This window comes from Mus musculus, chromosome 2, assembly GCF_000001635.26.
Source record: "Mus musculus strain C57BL/6J chromosome 2, GRCm38.p6 C57BL/6J".
NCBI classification, from domain to species: Eukaryota; Metazoa; Chordata; class Mammalia; order Rodentia; family Muridae; genus Mus; species Mus musculus.
The window spans coordinates 167,328,911-167,350,012 of NC_000068.7; the positions used below are offsets into that span (position 1 = coordinate 167,328,911).

General features: G+C 48.0%; 1 protein-coding gene across 1 annotated transcript in view; it reads right to left on the reverse strand.

The window, feature by feature from the left end:
* Positions 1 to 20,268, reverse strand: part of B4galt5 (UDP-Gal:betaGlcNAc beta 1,4-galactosyltransferase, polypeptide 5) — a 50,735-nt gene extending 30,467 nt beyond the window's left edge. Inside the window, exon 1 of the mRNA NM_019835.2 lies at positions 20,008 to 20,268. Within this exon, the coding sequence (NP_062809.2) occupies positions 20,008 to 20,122 (115 nt within the window). The 5' untranslated portion in view covers positions 20,123 to 20,268. The remainder of the gene's footprint in view (positions 1 to 20,007) is intronic.
* Between the last annotated feature and the right edge of the window lie 834 nt (positions 20,269 to 21,102).

Sequence of the window (21,102 nt, forward strand, 5' to 3'; positions counted from 1 at the left end):
CTTAAACTTGACATATAGGTGAGGATGAATTTCTGTTTCCGTCTCTTCCTCCCTTTTGTTGGGATTACAAGCATTACCACCATACCAACTCTGTGTAGTACCAAGGACCAAGTCTATGCAGTGCCAAGGATCTAAGCCATGCATGTTCAACTGGGTACATCAGCAGCTGCTATTCTGATTTCTTAGCAGCTTTTACTCATCAACATTTGAGTGTCCACTGTGGTAAGCAACAGTACTCCAAAGGCATTAATATGGGCATACAGTGAGTCTGGCCTCCACAAGGACACCCGGACCTAAACACTGGCTTTGCGTCAAGCTAATGGGGCAATCTGGCAAGTCATTTAAGCTCACTGATGATCTCCCCAGCTACACAGTGAAAAAAGCAATAGCCCCTTGGGTCAGTAAGGGATATCAGCGGACATGAGCAGTACTCACACAGTCTACAGAGAGAGCTCCAGGACAGCCAGGGCTGCGGAGGACAACTGTCTCAAAACAAAACAACAAAAATCACAACAAAAGCCAGACACTGACATGATGTCCCACACCTGTAATCTCAGCATTCTAGTGGCTACCGCAGGAGGACTACCGCGAGCGCAAAGCCAACCTGGGCTACAGACACCCTCCTGCCCGGAATACCAACAGTGCTGAGACCCAGGACCCTGTTATGGATGAAGCAGTTAACTTCCTATGTTAGCCCCAGGTTTTACATGAGGCCAGGCCAGCTAGAGCTGGGTAGAAAGTCTGACTCATAGCATGGGAAGCTGAGCGCAATCCCTGGCTGAAAGAGAATGGACTCCTGAAAGCTGTCCTCTGATTCTTACTGCATAAGCATGAAGATCTAAACCCAATGCCCTCCTGGGAATATATACCTAGCATCCCAGCAATGGGGAGGGAGGCAGACATCTGTTTGTCTCTCATAAGGACAGTGTGAAAGGATTTGTAATTTTATAGAACAAACTGAAAACTCAGGAAAGTCATGTTCACACCAAACTAAAAAAAAAAAATCACACAACAACCGCAGCCAACTCAGAAATCAAATGCAGGTCACCGTCTAGACGCAGTTCTCAGATCTATCAGAAGCTGCACATCATTTTTAAAAGCTTTTTAAGACAGTTTCATAACCCAGCCTGACCTTGAACTTCCAATGTAGCCAACAAAACCAAACCAAACCAAACCTTGGGCTCTGGCTCATAATACTGCAGACTTGAGAGAACTGATCAGTCTGTGTCTGTGACCTGAGAGCTGGCATTGCAGGTGTGTGCCACCAGGCTTAGCTTGGAAAGCCTTAGTGGTTGGAAATACAAGAAAACCCTGCATGCTTCAAGTCAAAACAGAAATGAAAAGTGATCAATCTATACAGCGCTGACAGTTTTCATCCCAGCTCTCTGACTCGGCACCCACAAGGCTCCATGGGGCCAGGACCACCAAAAGAGCCATGAGTTACTAATAACACCTTTGCCATCAAAGCAGAATTTGGAAACCCGGAAAATGCCTATGGAATAAGAGAAAGCAGCATCTGCCTGAACCCACACTGGTAGCATCACAGCGTGTGGGAAGGTCCACTGTTTGTTCTACTTTCTCCCCTCCCTTCCTGTACCTCTCTCTACATTGCACAGACCTGTCCAAATCCTTTGTCTTCCAGTTCTTAATTTTAGCCCTAGTTCTGACTTCTTTTTGTCATCCCTCTTGAATTCCAATGCTATTTATTTACATTCTGTGCACTGATTCGCTGGGCCAGCGTCAGGTATCGGTTCATGCATGAGACTGAGGTGGAGACAGATGGCAGATCAGTGCCAGTCCCTGCCCGGAGCATGCACACAGCACCTTGAGACTGGTAGGTTCTCAGATCCCAGACACACAGTGTGTGACTGCTCCAGTCTGCAGAGTCCAGGGATCTCCTCTCAGCTGTCAGGCCCGATTGAGGGTAGCAGGTGCACTACCCACAGAGAGCCAGCCAGTCAACAACTCAGAACTCAGGTCTACCTTTCTGGTAGAAATAGGAAGTTAGTTAGGACTGGTAACTTCTCAAATGTTACCAGCAAGTCTTAAATGGGGGTGACTTTGCTTCTCAGGGGGCAGTAAATGGGGCTTTCACAGCCATAGGAAAGATTACTACTGGTCCCCAGGGAGGCTACCAAATGCCCTGCGACTTCCCAAGACAGACAGCGTCCTGCTGGACTCTCAGCTGAGACCCAGGGGCCCTGGTGTGGATGAAGCCTCTCTCTGTTAACCTTTTAAATTAGGCCAGGCCAGAGCTGCAGAGTGAGACCCTGTCTCAAAAAGGGGGCTTGTCTTACAAACCTGTGCAGCCAAGTTCCACCTCCCTGCCCAAGGCTGAGGGGAGAACAAGCTCTGGACAGCGGTCCTCTCCTCCTCACGGATGGACAGTGGTCCTCTCCTCTCCTCTTCAAAGAAAGGTTGCTTGTTTTTTGTTTGTTTGTTTGTTTGTTTGTTTGTGAGTGGCTACCCAGCAGCTTCTGCTCTACAGGACAGGGACCATGCTGACGACCTGCATGAGGACTCTGAAGCAGCTCTACAGAGCTATGAGCTGTCTGAACTGTGGGAGGCTCTCTGCAGGTCCTCTCACTGGGTAAAGACTGGCAGAAAGCAGCTTCTGCTTCAGTGATGACTGAGGGCCTGTGACAGACCAGAGACTCCTCAGAGAGCAAGAACAGCCAGGAAAAAACCCTACAGAGTTTGGAGAGCTGCCAAGGCTAACACACGGCAGAGAGATGGAATTATGAAGGAGAATCCCAGGGGTGAGACATCAGGCTGCAGCTGCTCTGCCCCTCCGGGCTTCGGCCAATTCCAGGTACCAGGAAGGCGGCTAAAAAAGTGCTACATACTTGGCACAGGACCAAAACCATTAATGACAGCGAGCCTTGCAGACCTGTGATAGCATCTCACATCTGAAGAAACAGAGACAAAAGGGACAGGAGGTTCCATACAAGTGCTTCAGGGATGATCTGAGTGCCAGGGGACTGGCCAAGAGAGCACTTAGGTCTTCTGCTGGCAGTTGCAGGGCCACCAGAAGGGTGCCAACAAACCAGAACAGAAGGAACCTGACAAAACCTCACCCTGGGGTCAGCTTAGCTTGTCAGTCAGCTTTCTATTCTTTTTGCTTGTTTTTGTTTTTGTTTGTTTTTCGAGACAAGGTTTCTCTGTATAGCCCTGGCTGTCCTGGAACTCACTCTGTAGACCAGGCTGGCCTCGAACTCAGAAATGGGCCTGCCTCTGCCTCCCAAGTGCTGGGATTAAAGGCGTGTGCCACCATGCCCAGCTCCAGCTTTCCATTCTTATAACAAAATTCTTTAGACAATTTGTTGATGAAAAAGAAAAATAGTTCACTGGTAAAAGAAGTAAAGGCAGGAGAGTAGAATGTTCTAGACCAGCCTGGGCTTTGTAGCAAACAAACCAAGCCAGTGAGATGAACTCACTGCCCAGGCTAATGACCTGAGTCCAATCCCTGGAATCCGTACAATAAAGGAACAATTGTCTTCTGACCTCTGCGCCTGTGGCATGGTACATCTGTGTTTGTATACACAAGCTGATTAAAAATTAATGTTAAAAGACAGTGACACAAGCCAGGGGTGGTAGTGCAGGACTTTAGTCCCAGCATTCAGGAGACAGAAGCAGGCGATCTCTGTCAATTCGAGGGCAGTCTGGTCTACAGACAGTGTTTCAGGACAATCAGAGCTACACAGAGAAACCCTGTCTCACCTTGCCCCACGCCCCCTAGAAGGGAGTTGATACCAGGAACATAAGTTAATTGGTAGACTTAAATAAGTTAATTGGTAGCATTTTTATGAGGCCCTGAGTTCCATCCACAGGATGTAAACTGGGCTTGGTGGCAGCATAGGGGAGGTGAGGCAAGAGGGCCAGGATTAAAGGTCATCCTCCCAGCTGGAGGAACGGCTCAGTACTCTGGAGCAATCGCTGCTCTTATAGAGGACCCACATTCAGTTCCCATCACCTACATCAGAAGGCTCAGCTCCAAGGGATCTAACACCCTCTTCTGGCCTCTGTGGATACCCATGCAAGCATGACATTGACTTGGATACACACACATATAATAAAGTACATGGCTATCCTTGGCTACACAATGAGATTAAGGCCAGTCTGAGATATATGAGATCATGTCACAAAAATACACACATACATACATGCATACATGCATATATGCATACAGTCTAGAATTCAAACTCAAATTAGAAGTAGATTTACTTTAATAGTGGACTGGGGGGGGGGAGGATGATTTATCAAAGTAGAAGAAAAAAATAGAAGAAAAAAATCCACCGAAAATATACAGACTGAATTTGGAAAAAAACAGAAAACTGATCGTGGCACCTGCTGTCCCCCCTGATACACACAGAGATGAGCCTGCTCCTTAGGCCCTCAGTACAGTCTATCAGATAAATAACCCTGTGACTTGGTCTGTGAGCTCCCTCTCTGTGCCCTCAAAGCCCCCAAAGCTAACCTAATGGTGGGTTTGACAAGGTTTACACACCTTCCCCTTCACCTGCAAGACTACTTATAGCCTTAGGAACAAACTGCTAACATTGAAACCAATACTCAGCAAGGCTGAAAGAATCTTTAGTTTTCTCTAAATGGCTGAATGGAATCTTTGGGCGGAGCCCATGGCACACACTGTCTCTGCTGTGACATTATTTAACATAAATCAGCAGAATGGGCCTGTGGACTCTTATGTAATAGCAGGAGGGTTGGAAAGGATCCAAATGACATGCTGTCCCAGCAGGAGTTCCTTGACGTGGGTAATGTATTATGCTGTTCACTCTTGGGACAACCTATAGATGGGAGACGCGGTCATTCCCATGTAAACAATCTCACAAAGAGGAGATACTACCACGCTATCCCGCACACAGAGAAGCTCAAAGTTGACCTCTAAGGTTCTGTAGAGATGGGATCCTGGACTCCTCAGAGGGAATGGAAAGCTGGACAGGGCGGCTGATAAACCAAGAGAGGAAAATAGCCTTTGATACTTTGAGGAGCACAATCATACATGAGACAAAAGCTTAACTACAACTACAGTTCTGGAAAATTACACACATACATTGTGTGATAACTACGTGTGTAATGATGGCAGATGACAGTTAATGGACTATCTCAAACATAGATGGTTTTTACTGTTTCCACCACAAATTAATATATGATGGAGGCGACAGATGGGCCAATTATATGCCATCCACATGTTGCATACACAAAATTTTAAGAGAAAAAATTCTTAAATTTGCATACCAAAATAAAAAGCCAAAAAGCATAAAAATATCAATGTGTGTTATCTAAGAGTTCATGCTTTGTTTTGTTCCCCAAATTTCACAGCAGATTATTGGCCTTTTTAAAAAAATTATCTTTGGTTACATTGTTATACATATGGAAGGCAAGCACCTTTGAGCCATTATGCTAGCTCTGAAAATATTGTTTTTTATTCCAAAAGTAACTAATGGCTACTGAGGGGGAGGGGAAGCTGCAGTCAGGAGTTGACCTGAAATAACCCCTATGTGAATGATTTTAGCACCCTCCTCTTCAGGCACCCGGATGTCCTTCCTACCCAATTTACCTCTCTCTGTATAACCAGGCTCTCCCAGCAACCAATGCCCAGGCACTGCAGCTGCCCCAAGAGCTGGACAGTGGCTAGCCTGTTTAACGCTGTGTCCTACGGGTTCACTTTCCGTCTTCAGTGTGTTCTCACCTGCCAAGCTTTTCTTCTACTTGTTCACTGAAGACTGAATTCTAGAAACAGGTATGTCCAGTGTGCTGTTTCTGTTCATACCAAAGCCCTCTGCCTTACCCACAACCATCTGATATCACCACCATCACCCCACTGTCACTGATGATGGACTGCCAAGTTCCTGAAGGGGGACAAAGACACAAAAGCAATCAGTCCTTGCCCTGGAAAATACCTCCCAAGTATCTGGACACAAGGCAGTGACAGAGTGGAGCTGAAGACACTATGTGGCCCTCCAGCCATCAGACTCTTTTTTCTTTTTTCTTTTTTTTTTCTTTTTTTTTTTTTTTTTGGGTTTTTGAGACAGGGTTTCTCTGTATAGCCCTGGCTGTCCTGGAGCTCACTTTGTAGACCAGGCTGGCCTCGAACTCAGAAATCCGCCTGTCTCTGCCTCCCGAGTGCTGGGATTAAAGGCGTGCGCCACCACGCCTGGCTGCCATCAGGACTCTTAAAGAGCTAGCCAGGAAGTGTGTTGGAAGACTCATTTCACTCATTTCCAGACAAGTTAGGCAGTTCTGCTCCTCTCACTTCAAAGCCCCTTTATCTGCACAGGAAATGGGGTTGGATGGACAGCACAGGGCTGTGTGGGCTCTGCCTCACGAAGTCAGGGCTTAGTAGACGTCACAGCAAGCCAGCACCAGCACTTCTACATGCTGTTGCATCACATCTGCTTCTGCTTTTCCTAGTTTAGACTTCTTTCTAGTGAAAAGGCTCAAATCCAGCGACTAGAGCATTGCACTGCCTTAACATCTGGCTCAGTCTCATCGACGGAGACACAAGAGTAGGGGATTGAACGGAGACCTATGAGATTCTGTGGCCGCTCTACCCCATGCAAGTCAGAGGAGGAAATCCTGGTGGGAAATTCTCTGTAACTTCTTGGCTGCTGGGCTGCCAGGTTTAAGGCACCTGCAATCCCCTGGGTGACAGATGCAAACACTCATGGCAGGTCTCATAGCAAGCAGGCATCAGGAAGGTAGAATGACAAGGAACAGAGAGGCCACAAGGCAACCTAGGGATAAACAAGGCAGGTTCTCGCACCATGTAAGACTCTTTGAAAAGGCGTGGGCTAAGTGGTTTCTTTGTTACTTCAAGGTGACTAAAAGTGAACAGTCCACAGAAAGCAATCAAAACATCCAGGTCACTGAGAGACACAGGGAAGACTACGACAGTCTCAAGCATGTTCGGTCACAGTGGCTCATGCCTTAACACAGACAGGAGATGGAGGCAGAAGGAGCATGTGAACTGGAGATGTTCTGGGGAATTAAAGGCCGGGTGACCAACACAGAATGCCCACTTCCTGCAAGGCTAGTTATGATGGCGCACCCACCCTGTCCGCCCAGCTGCAGGGAGTTGGAGGCAGAGAAACTGTTATACTTCCACATTAAACTAACCCCAGAATGCCACACCATTTATTCTCAACTTTCTCAATAGTAGGAATGAAATTAAGTAGATCTGACATCAAAGGATCACACATTTTACATAAAGTAAAGACAGTGCTTTCTTTATGGTTTCCAAGTCCTTACCAGGAGCCAGCTTCTATGCAGATGCCATGTTTATAATTACAAAAGAGAAACAGCTATGCCAGAAGAGAAAGACTACAGCAGAAGCTGTTTTGGAGGCAGAGGCTAAAGGATCTGGAGCTAAGGGGAGAGCTTTAGGGGAGAGGGAGAGGCAGGCGGACAGACAGACAGACCGACTGTAGTATTCTATAGAAACCGAGCCCTGCCGCGCTTGCTCCCCTTCTTTGCCTCACAAGCCTTCTGAAGTACCTGTGTTCATAGAAAACAGAAATTAACAGGGCAACAGAGATGATTATGAATAAATTAGTGTCATTTTCCTTTACCACTCTTAAAAGTTGACTTAATGGTTTAAAAAATATTGTTGCAACAGAACAAGAATGGCAACGTGTTAAAACCTAATCAAACATGATTCACTCCAGAATGTTCCATGACTGATAACAGCTTACATCAACAATCTTCTGGCAAGCGTCACAATCCAATGAAAAGTCCGTTTTCCAACTTTCAATTCAAACCTGACCCATCAGCTCTGACCATGCCACCTGCTTTACTGTCTTAATTAACACTAATAGGTTAACAGAGCTAAGAACACTAAAATTAGATCTGTGTTTAACTGGTAGCCACGGGGCAAGGATCTTGAACATAAACCCCAAGGGCGGGAGCCAGGGTAGCAGGTGCTTTGGCAGGCTTTTCCTATACAAGCACAGACTTGGCCCTACCCTAGGCTACTGTAAATTAAGCACCGCAGAAATTAGCAACAGCTTCTCAGAAAAAAGGCCAAGGGCTTGCCAGCACCCAGGTGCTGTGTGTACTTAGAGCAGCGCCTCCCTTCAGGTCTGCCACAGCCTGGGAGACATGGCCCCTGCTGAAGCTCTACACTGCAAGGACTGGGGTGGGGGAATTTTACTGACATCAGGAGCTCCAGGCCTTGCATGTACCACCCACTGTAGATTCTAATCCATAGGCAGGAAGCTCCCTCCCACTCACCCATCCATCCCTCGTCCCTTTGTGTACGGTAGCTGGGGCATAGGGACAGGAAGGGGACATTTGTCTGAACTGGTGCCGGACTTCAAGCGTCCACACACAATAGATATCTCACTGTCTGTCATCCTTTTTCACAGATAAGTACCTGAGTGGGCAGGCCATATGAAGTCAACCACTCAAAGCTTCCAAAGTCCAGATTACAGATGCGCAGGCCCCAGACTGGTGTTCTGTTTTCTGCTGGGGCAGAGGGGGGGCTCTTCTGACCCCTCTACTTTATTTCATGATAAGGTCCCTAGTCACATGCTGGACTATGCTACTGACTTTATTGAAGCTTTGAAGTTTTCTATAATAAAGTAATTACTAAGGAAACAAATTAGTTTGACCCCAAAGTAGCTCTTAACCTCGAGTTAATCTTCCCAGTGTCAAGTGAAATTCAAACAAATCCAAATATTCTAATTCCTACAAATCTTAAGATTCCTAATGCTTTAAACCAGAGTGAAAAGAAGCCAGGCTCAACAGCTCAACAGCAAAACAAAGGCAAACAAACACCGAGGCAACATTTGACTCCCTCCCACTTATCACAGGCTCACACTGGTAGCCCAGGACAGAACCTTGCAGTGAGGGGATCCAGCAGGCCCTGCAGATAAAACCATGATGGGCCCTGGCCTTGCTGCAGTGAAATGGAACTCTTCCTACCTTGTGCTCATATTAATATAGGGCATGGGGCACTAGATTCAATAAAGGATTAGCTTCCCACACGGGCATGCAACCTCATAACAGGCTTGGTTCTTCATTCTCCTTCCAAGAAGCACAACAGGGAACTCCAGATCCTAAGCAAATATTGTCTTGTGAGGCAAACTTTGGGCTAGGCATGGTAAGGTACATCACTCTAGATTCTGAGGCAGGAGGATTGCCATGAGTTCCAGGCAAGCTTTAACCTTAACTAAAAACAAACTCAGGGAAGATAGGCAGCATGTCTGAGTCCCAAAGACAAGCCTGAAAACACTGAAACATGGGACATCAGCTGAACTAGAAATGATGTCCACAGCTGCTTGTAGTCTTCCTTATGTTTATCCATTATTTTACCTTCACGACTGGAGCTTAAGGATCAAACAAGGCACTATTGCATTCACTTGAGACACGCAGGATCACAGGTTTCATACACTGAACATACGCTGTGCTCTACTGAGTTTGAAAGTTAAAATCCATCTTGAATCCTAAATTGGGAGGAGGGAAACCTCCCACTTGTCAACAGCCCACAGACCTGTCCCCCCATAGAGGCAGCACGCGTCTGACTTCAGTGGGCATGATGACTCTGAAACTGTGCTACAATTCATACTTTTGATCATAATCAGCATTTTAACAGATCCATAATGTTCCTGTTTGAATCTTCGGTCCCTTCCTTACCTTGAAGGTCACTAGTGAGAAGGCATCAGCATACTCTAGCAAGAGGGAGCACTCAGGCTCTCACAGACTCGCCCTGACTCCCTTTCACTTGCCACCAAGTCCTTCTAGAGCATCGGGTGGCACTGGAGCCAGGGCTACAACAGTGACCACCAGCACCAAAGTCCATGAACTGAGTGAGAGGCCTGGGGCCAGCGCAAAGCTGGTACAGAGAAACCCATCCTGAGTGGCCTGTGCTGGAAACACGCTGGAGGGACAGGAAACAGGTTCATGATGCGAGACAAATGCTTGACAAATGCTTTCTGAGCACCTACTAAGTGTCACACTGATTGATGTGGTCTCACTACGGAGCTCCAGACAGGCCTTGAACTCTCAGTCCCTGTCTCTGCAGAGATGCGCGGCTGTAACCTCTGTATTTACACACTTCAGGAGCTGGAGGTGGCTCAGTGGATACAAATGTGCACTGTTGCTTGCTCCAGAGGGCCTGAGTTCAGTTCCCCTCCTGGGGATCTGATTTCCTCTACATACATAATCAGACATACATAAATATACAAATAAATATAAATAAATAAATCTTGGTGCTAGAGAGGTGACTCAGGGCTAAAGGATTTACTGTTTGGAAAACAGGTGAACCTGTATTTTCCAGATCTCACCCAGAAACTGTACTGTCTCTCACATAAAAATGTAGTAGGAAATGTTAAAATGTTGAGTTACACTTCAGTCCTACTGAAAGAAGCAGCGGGCAGGAGACCTGGACAGTATGGCTTGGCCTGTTCATCATAAGTGGCCACAGGACGTTTCCAACATTTAAAACACTGGGTAGAACACTTAAAAAAAAAAAAAAAAACAGTAAATGAAGGCCAGGCAGGTAACACTTGGCTTTAATCCCAGCACTCGAGAGACAGAGGCAGGCGGGTCTCTGTGAGTTTGAGGACAGCCAGAGCTATACAGAGAAACCCTGTCTCAAAAAACAAAAAACCCAAACCAACCAACCTACCCATCAGCAATCTCAGCCTCTGGGCAAAAAGCAAAAGTGCCCAGAATGACTGTCCCTGCACTGACAGTCATGAGAGCAGACGGGGGACACCTGTTTTTGGGGGGCCACTTGCTTAGTTGCTTTTTTGAAACAGGGTCTTACTCTGTAGCCCAGTTTTCTTACTCTGACCTTGAAATGGAAGCAATTCTGCCACAGCCTTGAATTTTGAATCAGTAGGTATAAGCCACCATACACAGGTAGTAGGGTCTAATTCTAAGTCCTAACATTGAAAATAAAACTAAAATTCTCTTTTGTGTCTCCAAACACTTTATTAGGAAAACAGCAATGACAAGCCACCGAGTAACAGAAAATATATAAAAGTCTATGTCTCATAAGGGTTTAATAGTACTCAGTGCTACAGTGGCCGAGCAGCACAGAAGATACTCAGTGCTAGCCAGAAAATGTAAGCCGAAACCAGAGCGAGATGCCACCTTACTCCCACCACACGCCTCTTCTTTTGGAGATAGGTTTCTTGTAGCCCCGGGCTGGCTCTAAACCCACTATGTGCCCGTGACCTTGAACTTCCGATGCTCTTGCCTCTCTAATATCCCACCACACCTAGCACTTCTTCTCTTAAAAAAAGAAAAAGAAAAAAAAGCTGGGCTTGGTGGCAGTTTTAATCCTAACTCGAAACAGGCAGAAGCAGGCAGATCTTTGTGAGCTCCACGTCAACCTAGTATGGAGTGGGAGTTCCAGGTCAGACAGACCAAGCCTCAACAAAGGATGGGTTTGTAGTCAACTGGTAAAGTGCTTGTCCACCATGCATAAGGTTGTGGGTTCAATCCCCAGCCCCACATAAAAACAGGCATGGTAACTCAAGCCTACTATTCAGCACTTGGGAGGAAGAACAGGAGAAAAAGCACACCATTAAGTCCCTTATGACATCCCTGGCTGACCTAAAACCACTATCTCAGACCAGACTGCTTCACACTCAGAGCTCAGCCTGCTTCTTGCTTAGGGAGCCCTTGAATCACAGTTGTGCACACCACTTGGGTACTTAACAGTGTGTTTCTTCCCTCACTAACCAGGGAGGCAGACCCGGTGTTTGCTACCAGTCTAGACTCAGGGAAATTACAAACCAGAAAATGTCCCTATCATTACTCTGAGGATATGGAGTAAACCACGGGTTTATTTGTAAAATTAAATGCTTTTACATACGATTCCTAGAGGGCAGATGTGGTGGCTCCTGCCTGCACCCAGGAGGTATAGGCAGGAGGATCAGGAGTTCAATACCAGCCTCCACTTCCCAAACTTAGAGGCCAGCCTTGGGGTCAAAAAGAAACAGGCCTAAGCAATGCACTGTGAATTGTGTAGTATCCTGTGGCTGTGTCTCGTGGCTCAGGAGTAAAGCACTGGCTACCCACTGGGGCCCTGGATTTGATGGGGTGGGGTGGGGGGAGCCTGTCATTTCTAGTCTGCCTGGTTTGACTTCCTCAGCCAGAAACTTTTAGTGAATCAAGTAGGAAAAGGTGTAGGACTCCTCTAAGGAAAAATACAAAACAGAATCCTGATGGAGGAACTGAAGAGATGGAGTGAGGGTTGGATGGGCTGGGGTGGGCTGGGCTGGGGTGGATGGGCTGGAGTGGGATGCTTCAGTGGCTAAGAGCACTTCCTTTCTATGAGAGAACTGAAGCCAGGCTCCTAGCAACACATCACATGACTCACAAATGCCTATAACTCCATCTCCAAAGGATCTGACCTCCCTGGAGTTTCACACACAACATACATTCATATAAGTAAATCTCTAAAAAGCTTCCTTTATTTCAGAACTTTCCAAGGGCTGTGGATATAATAGGATAGTGGAACACCAATGTGCAAAATCAGATACTTTCAGTATAAGACAAGTTAGGCTTTTTAAATCTTATTTTATTTTAGAGACAGTTTCTGTGTAGCCCTGGCTGTTCTGGAACTGACTCTATAGACCAGGCTGGCCTCAAACTCAAGAGATCCACCTGCCTCTGCCTCCTGAGTGCTGAGATTAAAGGCGTGCCCACCACCACCCGGCCTAGATTTCCTTAAACCAACAATTCTGTCATTTTCCTGAATGATAATAAAGGTTTAGCTAACACAGTTATGATAACAGTGCGGTATGTAAGAAGACACTATTTTCTGACAATCACAAATGGTCCACTGATCTAAAAGCTAAACTGAGCAAGAATACTTTAGGATTTGTGTTTAAGAAACACAAAAGCAAAATTCCTCGGCTTGACGTGGCTCTTTTCCTGAAATGAAGTCTGTCTCTTGGTGGGCTTACCTCAGGAAGCTAGGGTACAGCTTTCGGGTTTGTTGTTTCACATCCGAGAGTAAGAAAACAGGAACAACAAGTGAGCAGAATGAATGGCAGTTTTATTAAGGAAATGTGAGAGAAAATTCCCAAGAGTGGGAAGGGCACCAAGGGCGGACTGTCCAGTGCCCTGCCCAGTGGGCTTTCATAGGTTTTAGGGTGGGAATTACTAGGAGTCAGGTCATCTGCATGTCCGGTACCCAAACAGTAAAGAGTCCACAGTTCCAGAGGCCACCTGTGTTCCATGAATGATTAGTTCATTATCCTAACCCTGTCCTTACTGCCTAAGAGTAGCTAGTTCCTGTATAAAGCTGAATACAGTGGTCCACACCTATAATCCTGGCAGAGACAGGAGGATCTGGAGTTCAAGGCCAGCCTGATCATCACAAGAGCACATTTAAAAGGGATGCAGTTCATTGGGACTGCGCTTGTCTAGCATGCAAACCCCCTGGGCCAGACATGGCGGCACACAACCACTAAGACACGGGCACGAGGACTGGGAGCTCTTGCTCAAACTCTCCCACACAACAAACCTGAGGCCAGCTTGAGCTACACTAAACCGCCTCCAAAGTCATTTTTTAAAACATAGATTCTAGGTCCAGCACGGTGGCAAACACCTTTAGCTTAAGCACATGGGAGAAGCAAGAGAATCTTTGAGTTCAAGGGCAGCCTGATCTACATATTTGTTTCAGGGAAAAAACAAACAAACAAATGGAAGAGCCCTCACAATCAGCAGTTTTATGAGGTGAAAATACATTTTCTCTTTTCTCATCTTTCAAAGTTTCCACTTACTAGACACAGAATTAAGTAATATGTTTAAAAGCCTATAAATTATAGTGTTTGGAACACCTGGAGGGTGAAAAAGAATAGTCCTCCATACTGCTATTTATTAGAATGTGTTTGACTTTTATTAAAGTAACAAAGAATTGTGTCCAGTAACATACAGAGATTAATTTACAGCCCAGTTCTCTGCTTGCTTGTTCACCACTCCACACTCACAACCTCGGCTACTCCAACGCCACCTGTACAGCTCATCTCCATAATGAGGTCGCTCCCTACCTCAAAGAGCTATTCTTAATTGATGCAGGTAACTAAGGCACCTGGGAACAATGTCCAGGCTCCTTCCACAGGCAGTGTCTGTGTCACCAGAGGAGGAACAATACCCCCCAGGGCAACCAACTGCTCACTCAAGGTAACAAAGGGAAAGGGGGAAAGAGGGGAATTCGAGAAGGGACAGCTCTCTGAATAATTTAAGGTGCTGCTCATGCTTGGGGAAATTGAATTCATGGGAGGATCCCACATGAACGCTCCTCGAACAAAAGCACTGTATAAAAAGTCCCAGAGTCAAAAGGCATGCTCTTCACTGCCACTCTGCAGACTGGAAGCCCAGGCTAGAGGGCCCTGTTTGCGGCTGAGACCTTAGATGAGGGGCTGGAAAAAGCAAGACTCCTCTGCATAGTAAAATGTGAAGGGTGACCCTCATCCCCTATCAGAATAGAAGCACAAAACCTTCCCCTAGGAGGGACCACAGGGGTAGAAATGCTCTGCCCTCACTTCCAGGCTATCCCCCAGCTGACAGTACACAAGAAGGATGCCACCAGACAACCTGCTGACTAAATGAGTGAGGCCTCTCCACCTCCCTATGCTGGGTCTGCTGGTGACGCTGACTTAGCCCTCCAGGACACACTGTCTTCCCTTTCTATGTGTTTCTTCCAACTAATCGTGCCATTCGTCTGCCGCATGTGCCCTTGAGCCATCACAATTCTTAACTCTGGGCAAGTGAATGGCTCAGTCTGGCTGATACGCCCCCTTTGAAGTGAAAGCTGTAGTCAGAACTGACAGCATCTGGGAACCAGACAAGACAAGCAAATGCCAACTTGCTGAACCACTTTTTTAATTCCCTTTGTCTCGGTGGTCTACAAAATACTAAGTAAAGTCAGAGGTGGGTCCTGGGACCTGGACAATGACTCTGACTTCCCGGGTAGCTCTGGATGGGATGACTGGAGGCCTCCTCTCTGCTCACACCCACCCTGCTGGCTTCTGATTAGCCCTTATCTACCCAGCTTCAGGGAACTCCTGATTTTCCCCGACAGACCACAGCAGCCCTCCCGTTACGGTCACAAAAACCCAAGCAAAGGGACCAGGCGAGTCAGCAGTGTCCTAGTGAGTTGGTGGTGTCTTGGTGAGTCCATAGTGTCTTGGCGATTGTGGCTTTGGGTTGTCACTCTCTCAAAGAACTCTAGAAGACATGGCAAAGGGGCTCTCCTTCCTGGCTGTCATGATCTCAGCTCTATGGACCTTAAAGTCTGGGAGGAGGAGCACCTGTTCTCACGGCCAAAGACCAGCTCAACCCCAAACCTCAGGCCTCTCCTTGACAGCAAGAACTCTCCAGAGGACAGAAAACCTAGTCGGAGCCCTGACAGCAGCGGTACTTTTCTTTCTGCAAGTCAGCCTGCCCTCTATACACGTTCCTCAGAGGAAGGGAGGGAGGGCACTATTCAAAGACATGTCTAGAACTTGAGAGGTGAAGGAAGAAAGACCAGAATTCTGTTCAGTTCATGCTTGACCACACGGAGAGTTTGAGGCTAGCCTGGGCTACATGAGACCATGTCTCAACAGAACAACATTTGTGAACCTGAGACAGAAAAGAACACTGAAGGGGAAAGAAAGTGTCTTAGCAGGAGGTTTTTCATTTCCCAAAGCAATCAGATTCCCCAATCTGTATTTCCTCCAGAAAATTCATATAGTAAGGACATGGAGACATTCAGAAGGCATTTTTAAGGCAGAAACAACAAAGGGTTTTCCTGCCGTGACGTATGTAAGGGAATCTGAACAGTCCAGTATTTATCAGAAAAACATCTATTTGGTTATGTAGCAAGTGTACTTTCTCTATAATCTTCAGTCCAGTACTTCTTTAGAATATTAACAAACTACTAGCACTCCATATACTAAATCATTCATTATCTTGATTGAGATATAATTGTCTTTTAACACACAGGACTCGCCCATAGACTCAAAGGGCACTGGCAGAACAATTCAAAGTTCAAAGCCTGTTTAGGCTACAGAGTGAGTGAAATCCTGCCTTGATTTCACAGTTGTTTTTAAAGATTTGTTGATTCTATGTATGAGTGCTCTGTCTGCATGTACACTTGCATGCCAGAAGGGGGCATAGGATCCCATTACAGATGGCTGTGAGCCACCATGTGGTTGTTGGGAATTGAACTCAGGACCTCTGGAAGAGAAGCCAGGGCTCTTAACCACTGAACCATCTCTCCAGCCCTTGACACCTTTCCTCCCCACCCCCTTTCAAATTACATTTCCATACACACACACACACACACACACACACACACACACACACAAATAAGGGAAACCAAATGACTTCCTCAAAGTTATCTGGTCAAATCAGGAGGGATCTGAACAACAGGCTCTTTCTTGTCTTTCACTCGCCACAAATCAGCCCTTCCTTGGGACTAAGTGCACCAAACCGGGAAAACCATCCCCACTTCCTTTCTTCAGCAGTGAAAGAAGCAGAGAAAAAAACCCGGCCGAAAGGGCAACAGCAGAACTCCAAATAGTAAACTTTCAGTAGAGAGCTCACTGTTAGCCTTAACCACAGGCAGCACCACTCTCAGAGATCCTGTTGTAAGATCAGCAGAGGTCTGCAGCCGCTCTCTACATAGCTTGTCAAATGAAGGGCCATAAAATTATTAGGATGTTTTCCCACCAGCACCTGCGTCTACTATTGGTCTATTCTCCTTTAAGAGACCTGGTCAGGCTGGAAGCGCTCTGAGGTCTGAAATTCCTCTAGTCAGAGGGTCATAAATAAGATCAAAGTTTTCTCTAGAAAGGAAGAGGGCATGCCAATGCCGGCAGGTCAGTGATAAGAAACAAACATTCCTCAGGCTGTGGAGAAGGAAGGACTTCAAGGAAAGGTAGCTCAGCAAGACTTCTCCCCTTCCCCTTCTTTTTCAACCCTCACCTCCGCCCCCAACAGGAATTGCAGCCAGGACCTCACTCATGCTAGATGATAACTTAATGCTGAAATTTGTGAGCAGATGTCTGTCTGGGTGTATGCGTGTGCCACACATGTGGAGGTACCTGACACTACCAGAAGAGGGCTTGCATTCCTCTAGCACAGTGGTTCTCAATCTTCCCAATGCTGCGACCTTTTAATACAGTTCTTCATGCTGTGGTGACCCCAACCATGAAATTATTTTTTGTTGCTACTAGTTCTGGGACTAGCCTGTCCTACATAGAGAACCTGTCTCAAAAAAAAAATTTAATTAAAAATTTAATGTGTATGGGTGTTTTGCATGCATGCTTGTCTGTGCACCATGCAAGTGCATACCTAGTGCAGAGGCCAGAGGAGGGCAATGGGTCTCCTGGAATCAAAGTTACAGGTGGTTGTAAGCTGCCATGTATCTGCTGGGAATTGAAGTCAGGTCCTCTGAAACAACCAGTGTTCTTAACTGATAAGCCATCTCTCCAACCCTCTAGTATTTTTTTTTTCCCGAGACAGGGTTTCTCTGTGTAGCCCTGGCTGTCCTGGAACTCACTCTGTAGACCAGGCTGCCCTCGAACTCAGAAATCCACCTGCCTCTGCCTCCCAAGTGCTGGGATTAAAGGCGTGCGCCACCACTGCCCGGCTTTTTTTAACTTTTTGAAACAGGGTCTATGTGCGCCACCACTGCCCGGCTTTTTTTTAACTTTTTGAAACAGGGTCTATGTAGCCTTAGCTGTCCTGGAACTCACTGTGTAGACCAGGCTGGCCTCAAACTCATTGAGATCCTCTTGTTTCTGACTCCCAAATGCTAGGATTAGAGGTGTGTACCATGATCATGATACACAGTTTAAACTCATTTTTATAACAATCTCAAATAAGGTTTTTATGTCCTAAGGAACATAAACCCTTACATTCTCTAAACTTCTTTAACCTTTGGGAAAGATTTACCACAGCACAATAGGAAGCTAGACATTTGAGAAATTAAGTTTGTTAACAAGAAAGGCATGGAAGAGGCTGGCAAGATGGCTCAGCAAAGAAAAACACTTGCTGTTCTTGCGGAAGAACCAGGTTCGGGTCCTATCACCAACAGGGTGGCTCCTAACTATGTGTAACTCCAGTTCCAGAGGCTCCAATGTCCTCTGCATTGAATGCATGTGGCACACAGATACACATGCATACACAACAGACACACACATAAAATACATGTCTTTTTTAAAGGCAGGATAAATGAAACAGTCAAATAGTTAACTGTAAGTGAAGGGATGTGAACTATAAGATGTCTCCTCTTTACCACTCCCCTCCACCCCCTTTTCTGGTTTGTGTCAGGAATCAAACCCAGAACCTTGCACAATGCTAGGTACCACTCTACCACCCAGCCACATCCCAGCACTGCTGGTCCTATTCTTTGCCAACAGACTTTGAATAGCAATGGATCTGTTCTCTCAAACACTTCTAAAGTCACTAATGAAATCTCAAGAGAGTTGAGTCTTGCAGTGACACAGGGTTTGGGATTCTAAGCTTGGTGGTGGCGGTGGTGGCGTACACAGGAGCTTCACTGACCTACCACAGAGAAATCTGAAGTAAGTTTCATTTCTGTTGAAGAGTCTGGCTTCTATTCTTTCTCATCGAAAAAGGCTGATCACCATGGAGATACAGGAGATACACAGACCCAGACCAGAAACACCTGTCACTTTCACAAAAGGAAGAAAAATAGAGGGTCTGGCTGGAAGATGCCTGCAGGTTTAAACCTATCACTTCACTCTCATTTTGTGAGAATCTAATATCCTATTCGCTAATGAGCTCTCTTCTCAATTAATTTCACTAATTAGTTATCTATTCTTGTTCAGCCAGAATTCCTGCCCTTCTACTTAGCAAGCCTAACAAGCCACAATAATTATACATCCCTGGTGGAATGCCACTCACCAAATCAGTGAGGACAGTCTCAAGTTAGCTTTTCCATCTTCCCAGGTCAGGCTGACAGCATGAAACACCAACTTTAAACATCAAGTGAAACAAGCTTTAAAAAAAAAAATAATCAGGGGAGAGACTCTCTCCCTCTCTCCCTCTTTCTCTGGAAATTTCTCTGCCAGTTCAGAGTTGCCAGGTCAACAGGGAACACCAGCATTTACTACTCCGATCTCAAAGGCACTTCCCCTAAGCGGCACCCATCCCAACCATCCAGAATTCTCGCCCTCGGCCCCACCCCCAACAGCATCTTCTCATTTTTCACCAAGGGCTGAAGTTTTCACTAGCACTCCAAGACCACACTAAGGGAGGCAAGTCGCATTCCTTAAAACTCTTTCCTTCTGTCCCCCAAACTACCTGTAACAGCGAATATTTATTTATTATGTATGTATTTATTTCGAAGACGTTGGGCGTCCGCTATAGGGAGAAAAGCTTAAAGGGCATTTATGGCCCTCTGTCCTTTAAAGGCTGGGATTCGTGTCCCCATTTTACAGAGAAGAGAAGCTGAGGGCCCAAGGTCATACAGGACATCTGACCTCAGTGTCCTCTGCCTTTAACCCTCTCGCTGCCTTTGCCTTCTCATCAGCGTCCAGTCTGTTCCGGGAAGGGCTCGTTTTCTCTCCAGGCGGTCTCCCCCTCTAAAGGGCGGACCTTGGAGAACTGCTACCCATTCCGTTTCTTCTCTGGGCGACCCCCCCCTCCCTTCCACCTGGCACCGCTTCTTCAAGGCCCCTGTCACAGCACCTCCTCCATGGCCAATTCAAACTTCCCATCGGTCCCCAGAGCAGGTCGGGTCCGCTATGAGCGGCGGGCGAGCGGCGGGCTCCAGGGAGGAGGGGGGGGAGGGGAAAGGGGCGCGCAGCCCGCAGCCCCGCCGGGTCTGGGCAGCCAACGCGCGGCCGCGGAGGGCGCGGGCGGCTGCGTCAGGGAGGAGGCCGCGTGTGCGGGCGGGCTGCGGGGTGGCGCGGCAGGAAACGGCGAGTCACGGAGCGCGGGGTCGGCCGGGGCGGCGGCGCGGGCCGCAGCGGGAAGAGGCGTGGGGTGGCCGCAGGGTCGCCTTCCTACCTATGCCGGGCGCCACATAGACGAAGTAGAGCAGCGAGGACGACAGCGAGAAGAAGAAGAGCGCGGCGAGCAGCGAGCGGCGCGGCAGCCGCAGCAGCCCCCGGCGGGCGCGCATGCTGAGCCGGCGGCCGCTCGAGGGCCAACCCGGGCCCCGCTCCCGCCGCTCCGGTCCGCCGCCTGGGCCTCGGCCGCCGCCTTCCGGGCTTCGCGCGCCGCCGCCTCGCCGCTTTCAGCCGCCGGCCGCCGCGGGCCGGGCCACATGAGGCGGGAGGGGGCCGACGACCAGAGGAGCTCAGCGGCGGGGGCGAGGCGGGCGGGGCGGGGCCTGTTAGGAGGGCGGGGTGAGGGGCGGGGTCTGATGCTGAGGGCGGGGCGAGGGCAAGGGCCGCAGTCTGAGGAGCAGATGGAGGTACCAGACCTGAGGCAGGCCTGATGGGGACCGAGTAAGGGCGGGGCCTAAACTGGGGGCCGGACGAGGGCGGGGCCTGATGTTAAGGGTGCCTCCGCGAGCCTGAGAACACCGGCGGGGACCGGGCTTGAAGTCTGATGGGGAGGGGGATAAGGGCGGGGCCGGGAGCATAACAAGCATTTTGCGGGAGCCTGAGCCTGAGGCCTGACGGGGAGGAGAGAAGGGCGTGGCCTGAGGCAAGGGGGCGGGAATGGGCAGGGCCTACAGTCCGGGGAGCGCATCTGTGGGGCGGGGCCTGGATGTGGGGGCGGGGCGGGGCGGGGCGGGGTTCACGCGCGAGCACTCTAGCCGCAAGATCCTCGAGCGGCCGCCGCCCATGCTGGCAGGAAGCGGCTCGCTAGTACGACTTGGTTCCCGTGCGAGCTCCCCACGCGGGGATCGAGGGGTGGTGGACAATGTGTGAATAGCCAGGTAGCCCGCCGCTGCAGCAGAGCAAGGATGCAGAGGCCGGGGCATTCGTGTTCGCCCTCACTCATCCATTCATTCCAGACACCATTTATGATAAAGTGGCAGTTACGGGTCCTGGGGCCGGGGATGCTCCACGGAGCAAAGATTCCTCTGGGAACCTGTATTAATGCGAATAAGAAAAAAATCAATATAACAGATGATGATGATAAGAGATATGA